Below are 15,113 nucleotides of genomic sequence, written 5' to 3'. Positions count from 1 at the left end.
AATAAAAACATTGAACTATTATAATTTTATTTATAAAAAGGAGCAAATCCAAACATAAAAATAATGTTTTTTTTTTTTTGAACAAAAATATAAAAAAAAATTATAAAATAAAAAAAAGAATTAAGAAACATTAATTCACATTTGTATAAAATATAATTTAGAAAATTAACTTAAAATTTTATTAAAATATAAAGCTGATCCTAATATACCATCATTAGTAATAAAATAAAAATATAAACAAACAAAAAATTATGAAAAAAATAAAAGATTAATAATATATTACCTTTAGATTTTTCAAATTTATTATAAAATAAAAATTTGTCGAATATATTGATCTAATTTGGCGCATTTTCAGAATAAAATAAGGAAAATATATATTAAAATACCCAAATACTATAAATTTAAGAAAAAAAAAATGATTTAATAATTGAATTTGATAAAAAATGGGACTAAAAAATAAATATATTATAAGAAAATCTCTAACAAATAAGCTAAAATAAACAAAAAATTAAAAAATTAATCGAAAAATATAACAACCCAATAAATTAGAATTTAAAAGAGTAATTTAATTTAAAATAAAATCCTATCCAAATAAAAGAATTTCTACAAAAACTAAATTTAACCGAAATCTATTTACAAAATTTTCTTGATAATTAAGTATTTAATAACTAAGAATTAATAAATTTCCTTAATAACTCGAATAATCACCACCAATTGCTCATAAATTTACTAGGAATAGATAAAATAGGTTACAGATAAAGAATTTTAACTTAAATTTATGAAGATTGTGGAATTATTAAAGAATTCAATAAAAAAAAACAACATAAAGGAAAACATATATACGACTGGTTAAATAAAATAGGACTAGATTAATATAATGAGTAATTTATTAATAATGGTTATGATGATTTATATTTTATGCTTAAGCAAATGCAAACAAATGAACCTATTTCTAATGATTTATTAAATAAAATCGGAATACATGAATAACATGATAGATAGAAAATTTTATATTTATTATATAATGGTAATATATTTACAATTTATAAATAATATAATATATAATATTAATAGGAAGTGAAAATATGATTGATATTTAAGAAAGTGTACACATATAGAATAGAATGTAATAAAGTTGTAAAATATAACAAGCAAATTGTGAATATTGTATTATTTTTTGAGTTTTTGTTGTTGTGTGTAATTTATATTTTTTTTTTTAATTTAATAATTATATTGATTTTTATTTTTTATTTTTTTCGAAAAGTACTTTCTTTTAATTTATTATATAAAGATTTTGTTTAAAATTAATTTATTTTAATGTTAAATTTTGTAAATAGATTTTTATTAATTAATTTAAAAAAAGAAATTGATAAATAAATAACTTTGTTTTCTTATATTTTAATATATTTTAAAATTTTTAATTATTATTATTTTATTATATATTGAAATTTTATTTATTTATTATTAAAATAAAAAGAATTAGTTTTCTTTCAAATATTACTATTTCTATATCGTATATTTCTTTTGAAACATGAACCATGTTTATTTTATTATAAATGAGTTTATTTATATAAATCAACATGTATATTGTTAGTTTTATTTATGTTTAATTTTGTACATGAAAAGTTATTTGATTTATTATTTAATTTTTTAAAATTATCAATATTATCCTAAAAAGCACTCTTATTATTTATTTAAAGAAAAAGTTTTTTATTATTACATTCATTTTTTATATAATTTTAATTATTATTATTATTATTTATATTATTACAATTAATATTCAAATCTTTAATATTATTATTTTATTTTAATTCTTTAATATTTAACATTAATGTATTATTATCTTTATTTTTTAGTTTTAACACATCTATATTTTTCTAATTTTAGAAATATTTAGCAATAAATAATTTTTCTTTTTTTTCATTTAAACATACTTTATTTGGTTAAAAAATAAAAGAAAATCCAAAAGCTTTTTTTTCTTTTTTTTTTCTTTTTTCTAAAAGCCCAAATCTTCATTAAATAATTACCTATTAATATCTTAAATTTCCGTTTACAAATTCGCATAAGATTTCGATTTTTTTTAATTTAAATTTTTTACCAAAGATAGACTATATTCTAGTCTATTTTACGTTAAAGAAATACTACTTAATTCACTTTTTTTTTAAAAATAAATCTAAAAATTTTATTATTATAATTATTCAGAACATTTAAGTGTTTAGAGTATTTATTTATTTATATTGAATTTATTTTATTATTTTTTAAACTAAAGATCGTAATTAGATTGTTTTTAAATCTAACTAAAAAAATATGAGTTTAGGGAAAATCCGCTTTATTATTTACATTTACTTAAAATATTCTTTTTTTCTTAAATTGTTTTTTTAATATTTTCTAAATTTCCTATATTATTTATTAAATTTACTTAATTTTTCATTTCAAAATTTTCTTTTTCATATTTATTTTTTCTCTAAATAATCTTATTTTCTATCTAAATATTTTTTTCTAATTATAAAACTTTCCAAAAAACCTTCTTTTATAATTCTTTCTATATTTAATTTCTATAATCGACATTTTATTTAACAAGTACTTTAAAAATATTATAATGAATTGCATACAAATATACTTTTTAAGAAATACATTGTGCCTGAAATATTCTTTTTGTATTCGAAATAATTTCTTCTGATCCAAAATAGTTATTTTTTCCTAAAACTGCAATTTTAATTCTTTTTTTTGATTCTTCTTCATAAAAATTCAAATTTCCACACATTTAAGAAATCTAAATTTCCCCTTCAAAAATAAAATAAACGAAAATCGGCAAATCACCTTCTTAAAAAATCACTTAGCCTTTCTAAAACTCCTATTTTTCCATTACTTGAAAAACAGCATTTAATTTACAATTACTTAATCCACTAAAAAAACTAAAATTATTCAATAAAGTAATATTTCTTGCTTATATTTACTAATGATATTCTCCTAGAATCTTATCATAACTCTATTTATTTAAAAAACATACTAAAGTTTCTTCTTTGCAAATTATACTGGCTGTTCTTCTCGAATTATTTAAAAGGGCGATTTCTCCAAAAGAATCCCCGGCTTATAGGCACCTAATGATATCAAATTATGGGTGTAAAATTCTTATTTTTTCTAAAATAGTTTCATTATTAATATTATTTGTTGAACAATTAACTAAATAGGATGAAAAAAAAGTTTTTTATTAAATATGTTTTTTTTAGTTATTTTAAATGTTTGAATTGAGATTTTTTTTATTAAGATTTTATTGAGATTTTATTTAGTTAAAAATATTTAATTGAAAAAATTTTCTAAAATCAGATTTTTTACATTATTTTTTAGAATATAAAGAATTTTTTTCAGAAAAAGAAGAAGAAAGAGATGAATTTTAAGAATTTGATGAAAAAGAAGATTTTGCGTGAATATTAGTAACTGAATTACATGGAGAATTTAATTTAGATGTGTTTTTTGTAATAATCTTTGTTCTGCTTTGTGATTATTAGTTTTCTTATTTAAAATAATATTTATTAGGTATTTATACAAAAACAGATCCTTTTAATAATATACAATAAGTAGAAGCTTAATCACCTATATATATATAAATATATAAATATATAAATATATAAATATAAATATATAAATATATATATATATAATGTACCATATTCTATTATTTTTTAATATTAAATATATTCAGTAATTTTTAATTCTTAAAATAATAAATTATATTATATCTAAGGCAGATATTATCTTGCCTCTTCAAAAAATTTTAAATCCTTTAATGTATTTTATAAAATTTATAATTCTTTTTTTTGTTTGTTATTATTCTAAAGTATTTAAATTATGATCTATTTTTTGAAACACATATATATTATATTTATTAATATATATATTTTTTTTATTTACTTGATAATCGAAATCATTTTTTAAGTCTAATTTTATTTATAATATATCATCTTCATATTTATGTAAATTATGTTCTATATTTTTATCAAAAATTTAAGAATTTTATTTATTTATTTGTATTTAGAATTTTTTTTTTTTTTAAATAGGTTCTTTTTACATGTTTTTTAATTTTTTTAATTAAAAATATAAAATTATTTAAAACATAGTACTGTATATTTTCAAAGTATTTTTGTTTTAAAGTATTTAAAAAATAAAAAATTAAATATAAAAATTATTTTTAATAAAAATTCATTAATAATATAAATTTAAATATTTTTTTTTTTAAAAAAAAAAAATTTAAAAAAATATTCATATTTAGCTTTTATTATGATTTAATATATTACTAAATTATAACCCTATTTTTCCTTAGTATTGTTAAGTATTATTTAACTATTTTTATATCATTTTAATTATATTAGTATTAATATTTAATTTGGATTATTTTTTAAAAACTTTTTTTTATTATTATAAAATTTTATTTTATTTAGCTTTTCCGTCTATACTAAAGCTTTTCACCTCATCTTCAAATGCATTTTTATTCAAAGAATATGTTTTTTAAGTATTTTATTAAATTTTATTTTTCAAATAAATTTATATTTATTTTTTTACTTATAGATTATTTTTACTATTTAATTTTAATGGTTATTATTATTTGTAATATTCCCTAGAACTTAATTAAAAATCTTTTCTATAAACATCAATATTTCTATGCGATTCATTTTATTTTAAACATTTTTCTAATTCTTCCACTCTCTATTAAGTATTTTCTACACATAATTTTAATTATTATTCTAACTTTTTTATTTTTTATTTTTTAAAAATAATGACATAAATTTTTACATATTTTATATATTTTATCTTTTTGTACTCTTATATGTTGTCTTATTTCAGCTTCAAGTTTTTATAACTGGAATTCATACTCTTTACAGCATCTACAAGATATTTCTTATGAAGATTAATTAATATTTGTTGACATAGAAGAGTTTTAGATTTTCTAGCTAAATTTATTTTATTACATATCTTAATTTAATTAAAGCATTTCGTCAAACATTTTTTCAATGTAATTTTAAACTTAATTTTATTCATATTTTAATAAAACTTCTTATTTTTAATCAATTGGTATAATTTTTTAAAAAAACTAATATTATTCCTATTTATTTTTTAAAATATATATAATTATAAAATATACTTTATTTAGTTTTTTAATTAATTGTATAAATAATTTATTAATTAAAATATTTTGCTTTTGTTTATTTATTTAAGTTTAAATCTCATTTTATGCTGATTATAAATTTTTAATATTAATATATTTGCTATTTTAGTTATGTAAAATTATAGATGGTTTAGCTTATAAGAAATAATTATTAAAATTTAAAATATTGTTTTGTTATTTTATTGTTTATATATTAATTTTCTCCTCCATTTTTAATTTTTAAAAAAAATATTAATTGTAAATTTTGATTTTTAAAATTAAAATTTTTAAAAAACTAAAAAATAAAATATTAATGATTAATATTAATATTATAAATCTATTTTATATTTAAATCATTAAATAACTGTTTATATAAATAAATATATAAATAAATAAATATATATATATATAAATATATATTTATTATTTTAAATATAAATTTAATTTTTATTATTTAAATATTTATATAAGCAAATTTTTATTATTTATATAATTTTTTTATATTTTTAAAATATATTATTAATAAATATTCTATTAAAACCAAAATTAATATATAATTTTTTTATTAAATTAAAATATATAAACTTATTTTTGAAGCTTAAAAATATCTTATTTTTAATTTTTATCCAATTCAATTAATCATTTGAATGTAATTGTCATTAAATTTCATATTATTTAATTTATGTTTTATTTAATTATACTTCTATTTAAATTATATACATTCTTTTACAATAACATTATGGTCTAAATGTTTATTTAATTAAAAGTCATTTTAAGGGTGAAATAATTTTCCTTTATTTTATGAAATGTCTTTATTAACTTTTCCTAAAAAAAATATATTTACAAAAAAAAAAAAAAAATTTCATAAAAATAAAAACATATTTTATACTATATATATATAAATAAAAATATATATGTATATGTATATATTATATATATATATATATATTATTTATATTATACTAATAATTTCTTTTTCAAGTTTATTTACTATTCTTTCTAAAGTGTTTTCAAATTAATTATTATATTTTTAATTTTTTTACTATGTAAAATATATTTAATTGTTTTCATTTTAAAATGAATTACTTTATTATTATTTTTTTTATTTATCATTTTAATAATTACTATAAGTACTTAGTTATAATATTTTTTTACTTGGATACTTTTTTTCAATTTATGAATAATTAATATTATAAGTATATAAATTTGGATTCTAATAATTATGTAAATTTTTTAATAGAATTTTCTTTTCCTTTTATTTTTTTTCTTTAACAAGTATTTATTTAGCCATACTTATATATTATTTTTAAATTTTATATTTGTTAACATTCTCATAAAAATTTTACTTTTTGTACTAGCTTAACCCTTTTTTTTTAGGCACATTTATTTAATATAAAGTATATAAATCCTTATTATTTATCTATTCTTTAATAATATTACTATTAATATTTCTTTCCGAATTAAATAAATTCTATAATGAAAAATCTGATTATTTCTCCATATTTTTAGGTGTAAAATAAATCAAATTTTCATTTAGCTCACTTAAACTCGTAAATTTATTTTAAAATTTTATTTCATTCAAGTTTTCAATTTTTTTTTAATTCTTAAACTTTTAAATCCAGAAGGCAATATACTATATTAGTTTCTAATTTATTTATATGGTAATTTAAATTTACCTCCTTTTTCAAAAAAATAGTTCCCGTTTTTTTCCACAAACTTGCACCTATTTGAAGATGGAACGGCAATGTTTATTTTTATATCTATAAGTTTTTTTGGAGTTTGTAAATTACTTTATTAATAACTATTATTTTACTTATCACTTTTTTATATTTTATATTTTTCTTAACTTTTATTTGTAATTAAAACTCCTAATTAACTCCTTTCTTTTTAAAAAGGAGAGAATGTATTAATATTTTTATTTGGCGATTTTTTTTATTCATTTTAAAAAGGTTTAGAAGATTCTTAATTTATATTGAATATTTTGTAAGATTAAAAAGGTTTATAGTCTAATCCGTTTCTTAAAAATTTTAATATATTTTTCTTTGTTTAAATGCTTCTGGGTTAGTTTAGTAACATATTTAAGTAGTATATATATAAGGTTTAATGTTATTTTAATTATGATATTCGTAGATAATTATTTTATTTTATGCGAATAAATAATAATTTTATAAAATAATTTATTTTTTATTATTTTAATTTTATTCTTTTAATATAATTATTATTTATTAAATTAATTTTTTTTTTATATTTTAATAAAATTTTAAAAATTATTTAATATTTTATTTTTTTTAATAAATAAATAAAAACTTTATTTATACTAAATTACTTATTTATAAATAAATATTTATTATATAAAAGGTTCATTTTTAGAAATTTCATAATTAATAGTGAAAAAAATTATTTATATAAATATTTTAATAAAAATAAAAAATTTAGATATATAATAAGAATATATTTTAAATTTTAAATAAAATAAATTAAAATTATAAAAATTATTAAAAATATTAAATTTTTATAAAAATAATTGAATTAGTTATTATATTTTATTTTTCCATAATATAGTAATAATAAATATATATATATAATATAATAAAAAGAATATATATAATATAATATATGTTTTTAAAATAATTATATTAAAATAAATAAATAACTAAATATATTTAATCAATTAATCCAATAAAATTATAAATAATATAAATAAAATCATTATTCAAATTATGAAAAACTTTAAAGGTATGTTCAAAAAAGAAATTTTACATGAAAAACCTGAATACATCGAAATGAACATATTAGCAATCGAAATATATGAAACCCAGGAATACTTTTTCATAAAACCAAACACATCCATAACTAATATATAATCAAATTTACAAATAATAAAATAATCAGGGAAAATTCAATAATAAAATAATAATCAACTAATTAACTAAAATTTAAACTAAACATAATTATAAGCATATAGTGCATTTTTAGGAATAATAAATATATATGGCATGAATTATTTAGTTTTAGTAAAGGAAGTAAAAGTAATTCCAATATTAAATGAAAAGACTACAATATTTGAAATTTCCTAATGTGAATTTCGTCCTTTTTACATTCATAATACTCCTAATATATTAAAATTCTAATCTTTAATAGAAAACACTTTATCTTCTGGTGGATTTTTTTTCTCATATAAATATCCTCTTTCTCTTTCATTATAAAAATAAAACGAAAATATACAATATGACCCTGATTTTTTATGGAACCTAAATTTCCTTAAGCCCCTAATGCAATAAAAAATTGCCTAAGAATGGTGGATATAATTAATATAAGGATTCGTTTATAACTCAAAAGACTTTCCTATGTACTATACTCTCATATCTAGACGATAAATAAGACGAGCGGGTACTTTAAATGCTCATAGAGGGGCTAATTCAGATGGATTTGTAGCTAATTTCGTAGAAACGGAGCTTATTATTTCCTTTGGAAGTCTAACTGCTTCACATTTATAAATAAGGGGTAGTGTACCTGTATTATGGTCGAGAAAAGGAGTATCTTCAACAATAAATAAAAGTCAATAAATGTCAACTAAAAGCTTTTTGTTACATTTTGAATACTTAAAAAAAAATTACGGATAAATAACATGCGTTAATTTAATGACAAATTAATAATAAAATGAAAATGTAAAGAAAAATATATATAAATATATATATATATATATATATATATATATATATTTAATTTTATATATAAAGACACTTTCTTAAGAGTATTTGTAGTAAATAAATTAAAATTAAACTGGAAACATAGAATATTTGAATTTCGATTTTAAGCAAGAAACCAGAAATGAAAAATAAGATAATATAGATTAATTTATTAAAAAAAACCTCATCTAGATTATTGGAAAACATAAATTTTTTATAAAAAACGATTAAAAAATCATATAAAAATAACAAGGAATCATTCGCTCAAATTGCTTCGATTGTCTTGAAAGAACAAACTTTTTTTAATAAAAAATATCTTTTTTTTGCCTCAACTAGTTCATATTTCCTTACTTAAATATTAATATATAGCAAAAAGATCTTTTTTATAAATAATTCGAGTTCTCCTGGCTGGAAAACAACGAAGAAATATCTAACCATTATGCAGGTATATCTAAATAATAAACAAATAAATGTCAAAAAGTTGGAAAATAGACATTTATGAATTAACTAAAAGGCTATTTTGAATCTGCGAAGCGTTTTTTGAACACCTCATAAAAAGACGCATATAGACAGTAAATATATTGCATAATACTAGGTGAAGATTACGATAGTTAAGACAATTTGCAATACTAAGTCGAATTATTACAATTAATAAAAAAACGAGAAATAGAATACACTAAAAGCCACGACATAAAATTATTTTTATGCACTTGGAATGTAAATTCATTTGAACCATCAGATTTTAAGCATAATCTATTAAAGATTTTCAACAAAAACAAATAAGAAGCTGAAATTATAATTATTTGTCTTTAAGAACTCGTAGAATTAAACTCTAAAAATATTATGACTTCTACAAACGAAAAATAATTAGCTATTGAAAAATGGATAAGTTCTATTCAATATAATTTAGGTGATACTTTGTATTTCTTAGTAGGTTAATATAATATGGTAGGAATAGAGACTATAATATTCGCCCATATTAAAATAAAAGATTATATTTCTAATGTAGAATATGATAATGTAAAAAGCGGATTTGCAAATAAACTAGGTAATAAAGGCAGTGTAGTGGTCCGTTTTAATGTTTTTGATACTTCAGTCTGTATTTTAAACTGCCATTTACCTTCTGGCTAATAAAAAATAAATTAAAGATTAGAATCTCTAGTATAAATTCATTAATAGGCATTTTAATAGGAAGGAGGGACTAATTATAAACGAGAACCGATTTCTAAAAGCGATAAAATAATACTAATTGGAGATTTAAATTTTCGGGTACAGAAAGGATACGAAGAGGCAATGCTGGAAGTAGAAAGACTGAAAAATATTTAAAATAATAATGATTAAGAATATAATAAATTACTATAGGAATTTCTATAATATGATTAATTGCATATATTTAAAAATTAAATAGCTTTTAATGCCAATAATATATCAGAATTAATGAAATATTAAGTAATTTAGAAATATAAGGAGCCTCCAATAAATTTCTTACCGTCTTATAAATTCGATAAGGTTTCAAATGAATACGATAGATCGAAAAAATAAAGAGTCCCTAGTTGGTGTGATAGAATTCTATATTAAGATAATGAAAATGAGAATAATAATATAGCTTAAGATTTTAAGTTCTATGAAAGTATAATGAGTCTTAAAAATTCAGATCATAAACCAGTTGTTGGTCTTTTATAAATTTAAGTAAAAGAAATTAATGAAGATAAAAAAGAATAGATTTTACACGAAATTTTAGAACAATAAGAAAATTAAACTGAGTATGTTTTTGAAAATTTCTACCATTAAAATGAAGAATAAAATGGAAAAAATAGTATATAGTAAATACATTAATAATAGATTTAATAATAATAATAAATTTAAAATAATTAGCAATAAAAAATTTAGTAAATAAAAAATTAATAATAATAAAATTAATAAATACAATTTTAATAGTAAAATATTAAATAATAATAAAATATTTAATAAAAAAAGAATTAATATCAAAAATATTAGTAATAGTAATAATAATAATAATAATAATAATAATAATAATAATAATATTAATATTAATAATAAGATTGTAATTTATTTGATTAATTTTATAGTTTAGATAAAAATTTTTAATATAATAATTCTAATAACTAAATTTAATATAATTAATAAAACGAATAATGTGATTTATTAGAATTTAGTTCTAATATAATATATGATAATTAATAATAACTTTCTTAATAATAATAGAATAATATTTAGTAATATTAATAAAATGATGATTTACTAGATTTATGAAAAAAGAAAATTAGTTAAATAATATTTATATTTATAATTTTTCTTATAAGATAGAAAAAAAAACATATAATATATATTTATATAAAAAAATATATATTTATTTAATTAACTTCAATAAAATTTATAATATAAGTATTCTACATTTTTTCTTAATAATATTTAAAATTATTTTATTTCAAGATATGCATAAAAACAAATATTTTACTTATTTAAATAATATTTAATAAAAATTAATTATTCAATATATTAAGACATTAATAAAAATTTTAATTTAGTACGTTTTACTATTTTATATATATATATATATTTGAAGATTTATTGTATATATATTAGTTTATATATAATTTCATATTTAATTTTATATTATTTAGTTTTAAATTAGCAAATTTATTTATTTTGATTTATTTTAAATATTTTTAAAACGAATGACTAAATATTTTTTTTTTTATATTTTACGATTTTAAAATTTAACTTTTTATTCCAGAAGGAATGTATTAGTTCAAAAAATTGCTCTTATTATGATTTCTGAAAGCAGTTTAGATTTCACAACATATAATGTTCTATTTCTAATAATTTTTATTAGAAAAATTTATATTAATATTAAAAAAAATTTTACAAAATATTTATATTTATTATTAATAATTAAATTAAATTTAAGTATTTCATTTTTATATATATACTATATCAACATATTTTAATTTTAAATTTATTAATTAATTTTAATTAGAAAATTTATAAAAAACATTCATAGAATATATTTTGTATTTTATTTTTTTCACTTTTTTAATTTAAAAATGATTTTTATAAAAATAATAATATATGCAATTGAGATAATAAATTTAATGCTTTATCAGTTTGTATTTAAGAAAAATATAAAAAATAAATAAAAATGTGTAAAAATGTAGTATAAATTTTAAAATTAATATTTATCAAAATTATTTAATGAATAAATATTAAAAATTAATTAAAAAATCCGAATAAAAAATATCAAAAAGTATTAAATAAATTTTATTATATAATTTTTATAAAAATTAAAGAATTAAAGATATAGAATAAAACAATATATTATATATATAAATAATTTAAATCAAATATGATAAAAAAATAAATATATAAATAAAGTTTAAAATAATAAAATAATTATTAGAATTAATATATTTATTGTTTATAATAAGAAGAAAAATAAGTATATTAAAAAATAAAAAAAATATATATTTTATTTATTATAATTAGTTTAAAAAAAATCTAATTTATAAATATTAAAAAATATTTTTTTTAAAAAAATATTTAAAATAAATATAATTTATATATTCTTATATTATATAGTTTTTTTTTATTCAATATTTTATATATTTAATTTTTTTTATATATGAAAAAATTTAATTTAAATAAAAATTTTAATATTATAATGTTTTTAAAAATTTAATCTTTTTTATAATTAAATAACAAACTATTTATATATTAAACTAAATAATCATACTTTTCCCTAATTATTGTTTTAAGTTGTTTAATCTCTTGGGTTACATGGTCCATCTGTGAACGAAATTACATAATCTTTATCACAAGCATCACATTTATTCTTGAATGTTTCTCCACATGGGGTTGTAATACATACTCTCATTTTAGGATTATATAAACCACAAACCGGTTAATCATTTTCTGTACACATTAAAACCTACTAAGCAGGTCTAGCATTAAGCTCTCCTGTTGCAACAGTAGCATCAGCTTTTGTTGTTACATCAGACTTTACAAATTTAATAGGGCATTTTTATTCTTATGGCACTTAAAGTTAATCAAATATATCATCAGGTCCAATTTCTGGTTCTCCTGGACAACTTCCTTTTGTATAATATTCTACACTTTTATCTGCACAAGCTTCACATCCATTAGAATAACTAGATGCACATGGATATCTTAAACATTTAATTTTTTTTTTATCTGCCCATCCACAAACTGGATTATAATCAGCTGTGCAAATTTTAGATATTTAATCATTATCACATCTAATTATATCATCTAAAAAATTAAATTTCGAACATTTTCCTAATTTATATTTATAAACACCCAAAGCAGAGCATGCTTAGCATCTATTTCCATAAGTAATAGCAGTTTTAATCTAAAATGAATAACCACAAACAGGTTAATATTCCTTAGTACAAATTTAATTTCCCTATAAATCAGGATCACATAAATAGAAATTCTTATAATCTTTGCATTTTCCTTCTGCATAAAATAATGTAGGAATAAGATTTGAAGTCTTACAGGCTTAACATTCGTTCATGTAAAACTTTTTTTATTAAACATTGAATGAGTTGAATGTGACAGCACATACAGGATCGTATTTATAATAACTAAATAAAGAACCGCAGTAGGCAGGGCAGTTGTAGGTTTGGGTAGATGATAGAGTTATTAAAGTTATTACAATTAATGTTTAATAAATATATTTCATGTTTTTTTTTTATTATATTATTTTTTTATTATTAATTTATTTATTATTATTATTATTTTATTAATATATGTGTATATGTATTTAATTTTCAGTTTTTTTATATTTTCTATTTTTAATAGAGTTTTTTCAGTCATATAAAGTAATTATGATATTTTATAATTTTATTTTATTATTAATTAAATAATTTTCTATAAGTTTTTTTAGTTTTATATAAAAGAAAATAATAATAATTATTAATAAAAATAAATTAGTATAAAACATAATTTTTATAATAAAATATAAATAAATATATTTATATACTATTATACTAATATAATATATTTATTTATAGAAATTAATTAAAGTATTTTTTGATATTTTTACTAAAAAAATAAAAATTTCAAATAATATTAAATTTTTATTATAAATTTACTTTTTATATTATTTTTTAGATAAATATTTTTTTTTTACTAAATATTTATCAAAAATATTCTTTATATTTTAAATAATTTACTTAAATTAATAGATACTATTATTAATTAATTATTATATAATATTATTATATTTATAAAAAAATAGAAATACACTAAAATTTATTGTAAAAATATTATTATTATCAAAATTATTTATAAAATATATCATACATATAATTTTCGATATATTAGAATAAAATATATAAATTAATTTGAAGATAATTTATATATTTGAATTTATTTAATTAATTATAATAATATTTTTTTAATAATAGATAAATAAAAATTATAAATTGTTTCATATTACTTATTAAAAATAATAATAATAATATATATAAAATATAATTTTATAATAATTTATAAAAATCAATCAATCAATTTACCCATTTAATATATCAACAAAAATAAAAAATATAAAATATTTATATATCATATATTAATTTAAATTATAATTATATTTTTTTTATTATAAATATTCTATTTAATCTATTGTAAAATTTCATTAATAAAAATTTAATTTAATTACATAAATAATATATATTATAATTTTATTTTAATTATTTTAGTATTTTTTAATAAAACACAAAAAAGTTTTGAATACAAGTATTTTTATAAAAAATTATTAATTAAAACTTTTAATTTTATTAATTATATATTTTTTTTAGAAATTATAAAATTGTTTTATTCTTTTAATATAAAAAAGCAAAATTAATCTTATATAAAAAATATTTATTTACAAAAAAAATATTAATATGACATAAATATACGTATTTTTTAAAATCAACCTGTTTTTAACTAATATTAATATAATAATATAAAAACCTTAAATAAATATAAATATCCATCATAAAATTAATATTAGCAAATAGTAGGGCAAATATCGAAGGAGATTGATAAAGTTAACCAGCAGAACCAGCCTCACAGAAAATATTAGAATTCTAAACATATTGAAATATTTTTAATTCATATTAAAATTTCGTATTAAGTTTATATTATGAATTTTAACGTCTATAATATATTATCGTTGTATAATAAATGAAAAAAACATACATGCTTTAGTTCAAAATATTAATCTAGATTGTATTTTAAGTTAAAACAATTTTAAA

General features: G+C 15.7%; 2 protein-coding genes across 2 annotated transcripts, besides 31 other annotated features; one reads left to right on the top strand and one right to left on the bottom strand. All coding sequences in view use genetic code 6, as the record gives it.

The window, feature by feature from the left end:
- Nucleotides 1-84: 84 nt before the first annotated feature.
- Nucleotides 85-123: a microsatellite.
- Nucleotides 119-192: a microsatellite.
- A 1,202-nt stretch (nt 193-1,394) lies between these two features.
- Nucleotides 1,395-1,466: a microsatellite.
- A 504-nt stretch (nt 1,467-1,970) lies between these two features.
- Nucleotides 1,971-1,996: a microsatellite.
- A 453-nt stretch (nt 1,997-2,449) lies between these two features.
- Nucleotides 2,450-2,502: a microsatellite.
- Nucleotides 2,503-3,595: 1,093 nt separating this feature from the next.
- Nucleotides 3,596-3,661: a microsatellite.
- Nucleotides 3,596-3,662: a microsatellite.
- A 731-nt stretch (nt 3,663-4,393) lies between these two features.
- Nucleotides 4,394-4,437: a microsatellite.
- A 1,075-nt stretch (nt 4,438-5,512) lies between these two features.
- Nucleotides 5,513-5,563: a microsatellite.
- Nucleotides 5,520-5,562: a microsatellite.
- Nucleotides 5,550-5,605: a microsatellite.
- A 365-nt stretch (nt 5,606-5,970) lies between these two features.
- Nucleotides 5,971-6,027: a microsatellite.
- Nucleotides 5,974-6,027: a microsatellite.
- Nucleotides 6,028-6,105: a microsatellite.
- A 1,201-nt stretch (nt 6,106-7,306) lies between these two features.
- Nucleotides 7,307-7,389: a microsatellite.
- A 49-nt stretch (nt 7,390-7,438) lies between these two features.
- Nucleotides 7,439-7,499: a microsatellite.
- A 197-nt stretch (nt 7,500-7,696) lies between these two features.
- Nucleotides 7,697-7,760: a microsatellite.
- Nucleotides 7,700-7,761: a microsatellite.
- Nucleotides 7,706-7,758: a microsatellite.
- Nucleotides 7,708-7,761: a microsatellite.
- A 378-nt stretch (nt 7,762-8,139) lies between these two features.
- IMG5_129200 (hypothetical protein) lies at nt 8,140-10,910 on the top strand (the record flags this gene model as incomplete). The annotated part of the gene is made up of 5 exons (XM_004032099.1): nt 8,140-8,811; nt 9,202-9,277; nt 9,347-9,931; nt 10,241-10,655; nt 10,895-10,910. 5 exons carry the CDS (start codon nt 8,140-8,142, stop codon nt 10,908-10,910), a joined length of 1,764 nt encoding a protein of 587 aa, XP_004032147.1.
- Nucleotides 8,822-8,865: a microsatellite.
- Nucleotides 10,666-10,704: a microsatellite.
- Nucleotides 10,678-10,869: a microsatellite.
- Nucleotides 10,709-10,808: a microsatellite.
- Nucleotides 10,725-10,890: a microsatellite.
- Nucleotides 10,831-10,893: a microsatellite.
- A 1,280-nt stretch (nt 10,911-12,190) lies between the features above and the next one.
- Nucleotides 12,191-12,223: a microsatellite.
- Nucleotides 12,224-12,408: 185 nt separating this feature from the next.
- Nucleotides 12,409-12,477: a microsatellite.
- Nucleotides 12,433-12,475: a microsatellite.
- On the bottom strand, nt 12,445-13,566 carry IMG5_129190 (kazal-type serine protease inhibitor domain protein; the record flags this gene model as incomplete). Its single annotated transcript, XM_004032098.1, has 1 exon — nt 12,445-13,566. A coding segment is annotated over one exon (984 nt), but the record flags the coding sequence as incomplete, so codon positions are not given.
- Nucleotides 13,558-13,614: a microsatellite.
- Nucleotides 13,565-13,618: a microsatellite.
- Between the last annotated feature and the right edge of the window lie 1,495 nt (nt 13,619-15,113).

Source organism: Ichthyophthirius multifiliis, assembly GCF_000220395.1.
Source record: "Ichthyophthirius multifiliis unplaced genomic scaffold scaff_1120509251016, whole genome shotgun sequence".
Taxonomy (NCBI): Eukaryota; Ciliophora; class Oligohymenophorea; order Hymenostomatida; genus Ichthyophthirius; species Ichthyophthirius multifiliis.
This window is presented reverse-complemented; position numbering and strand designations above follow the sequence as displayed.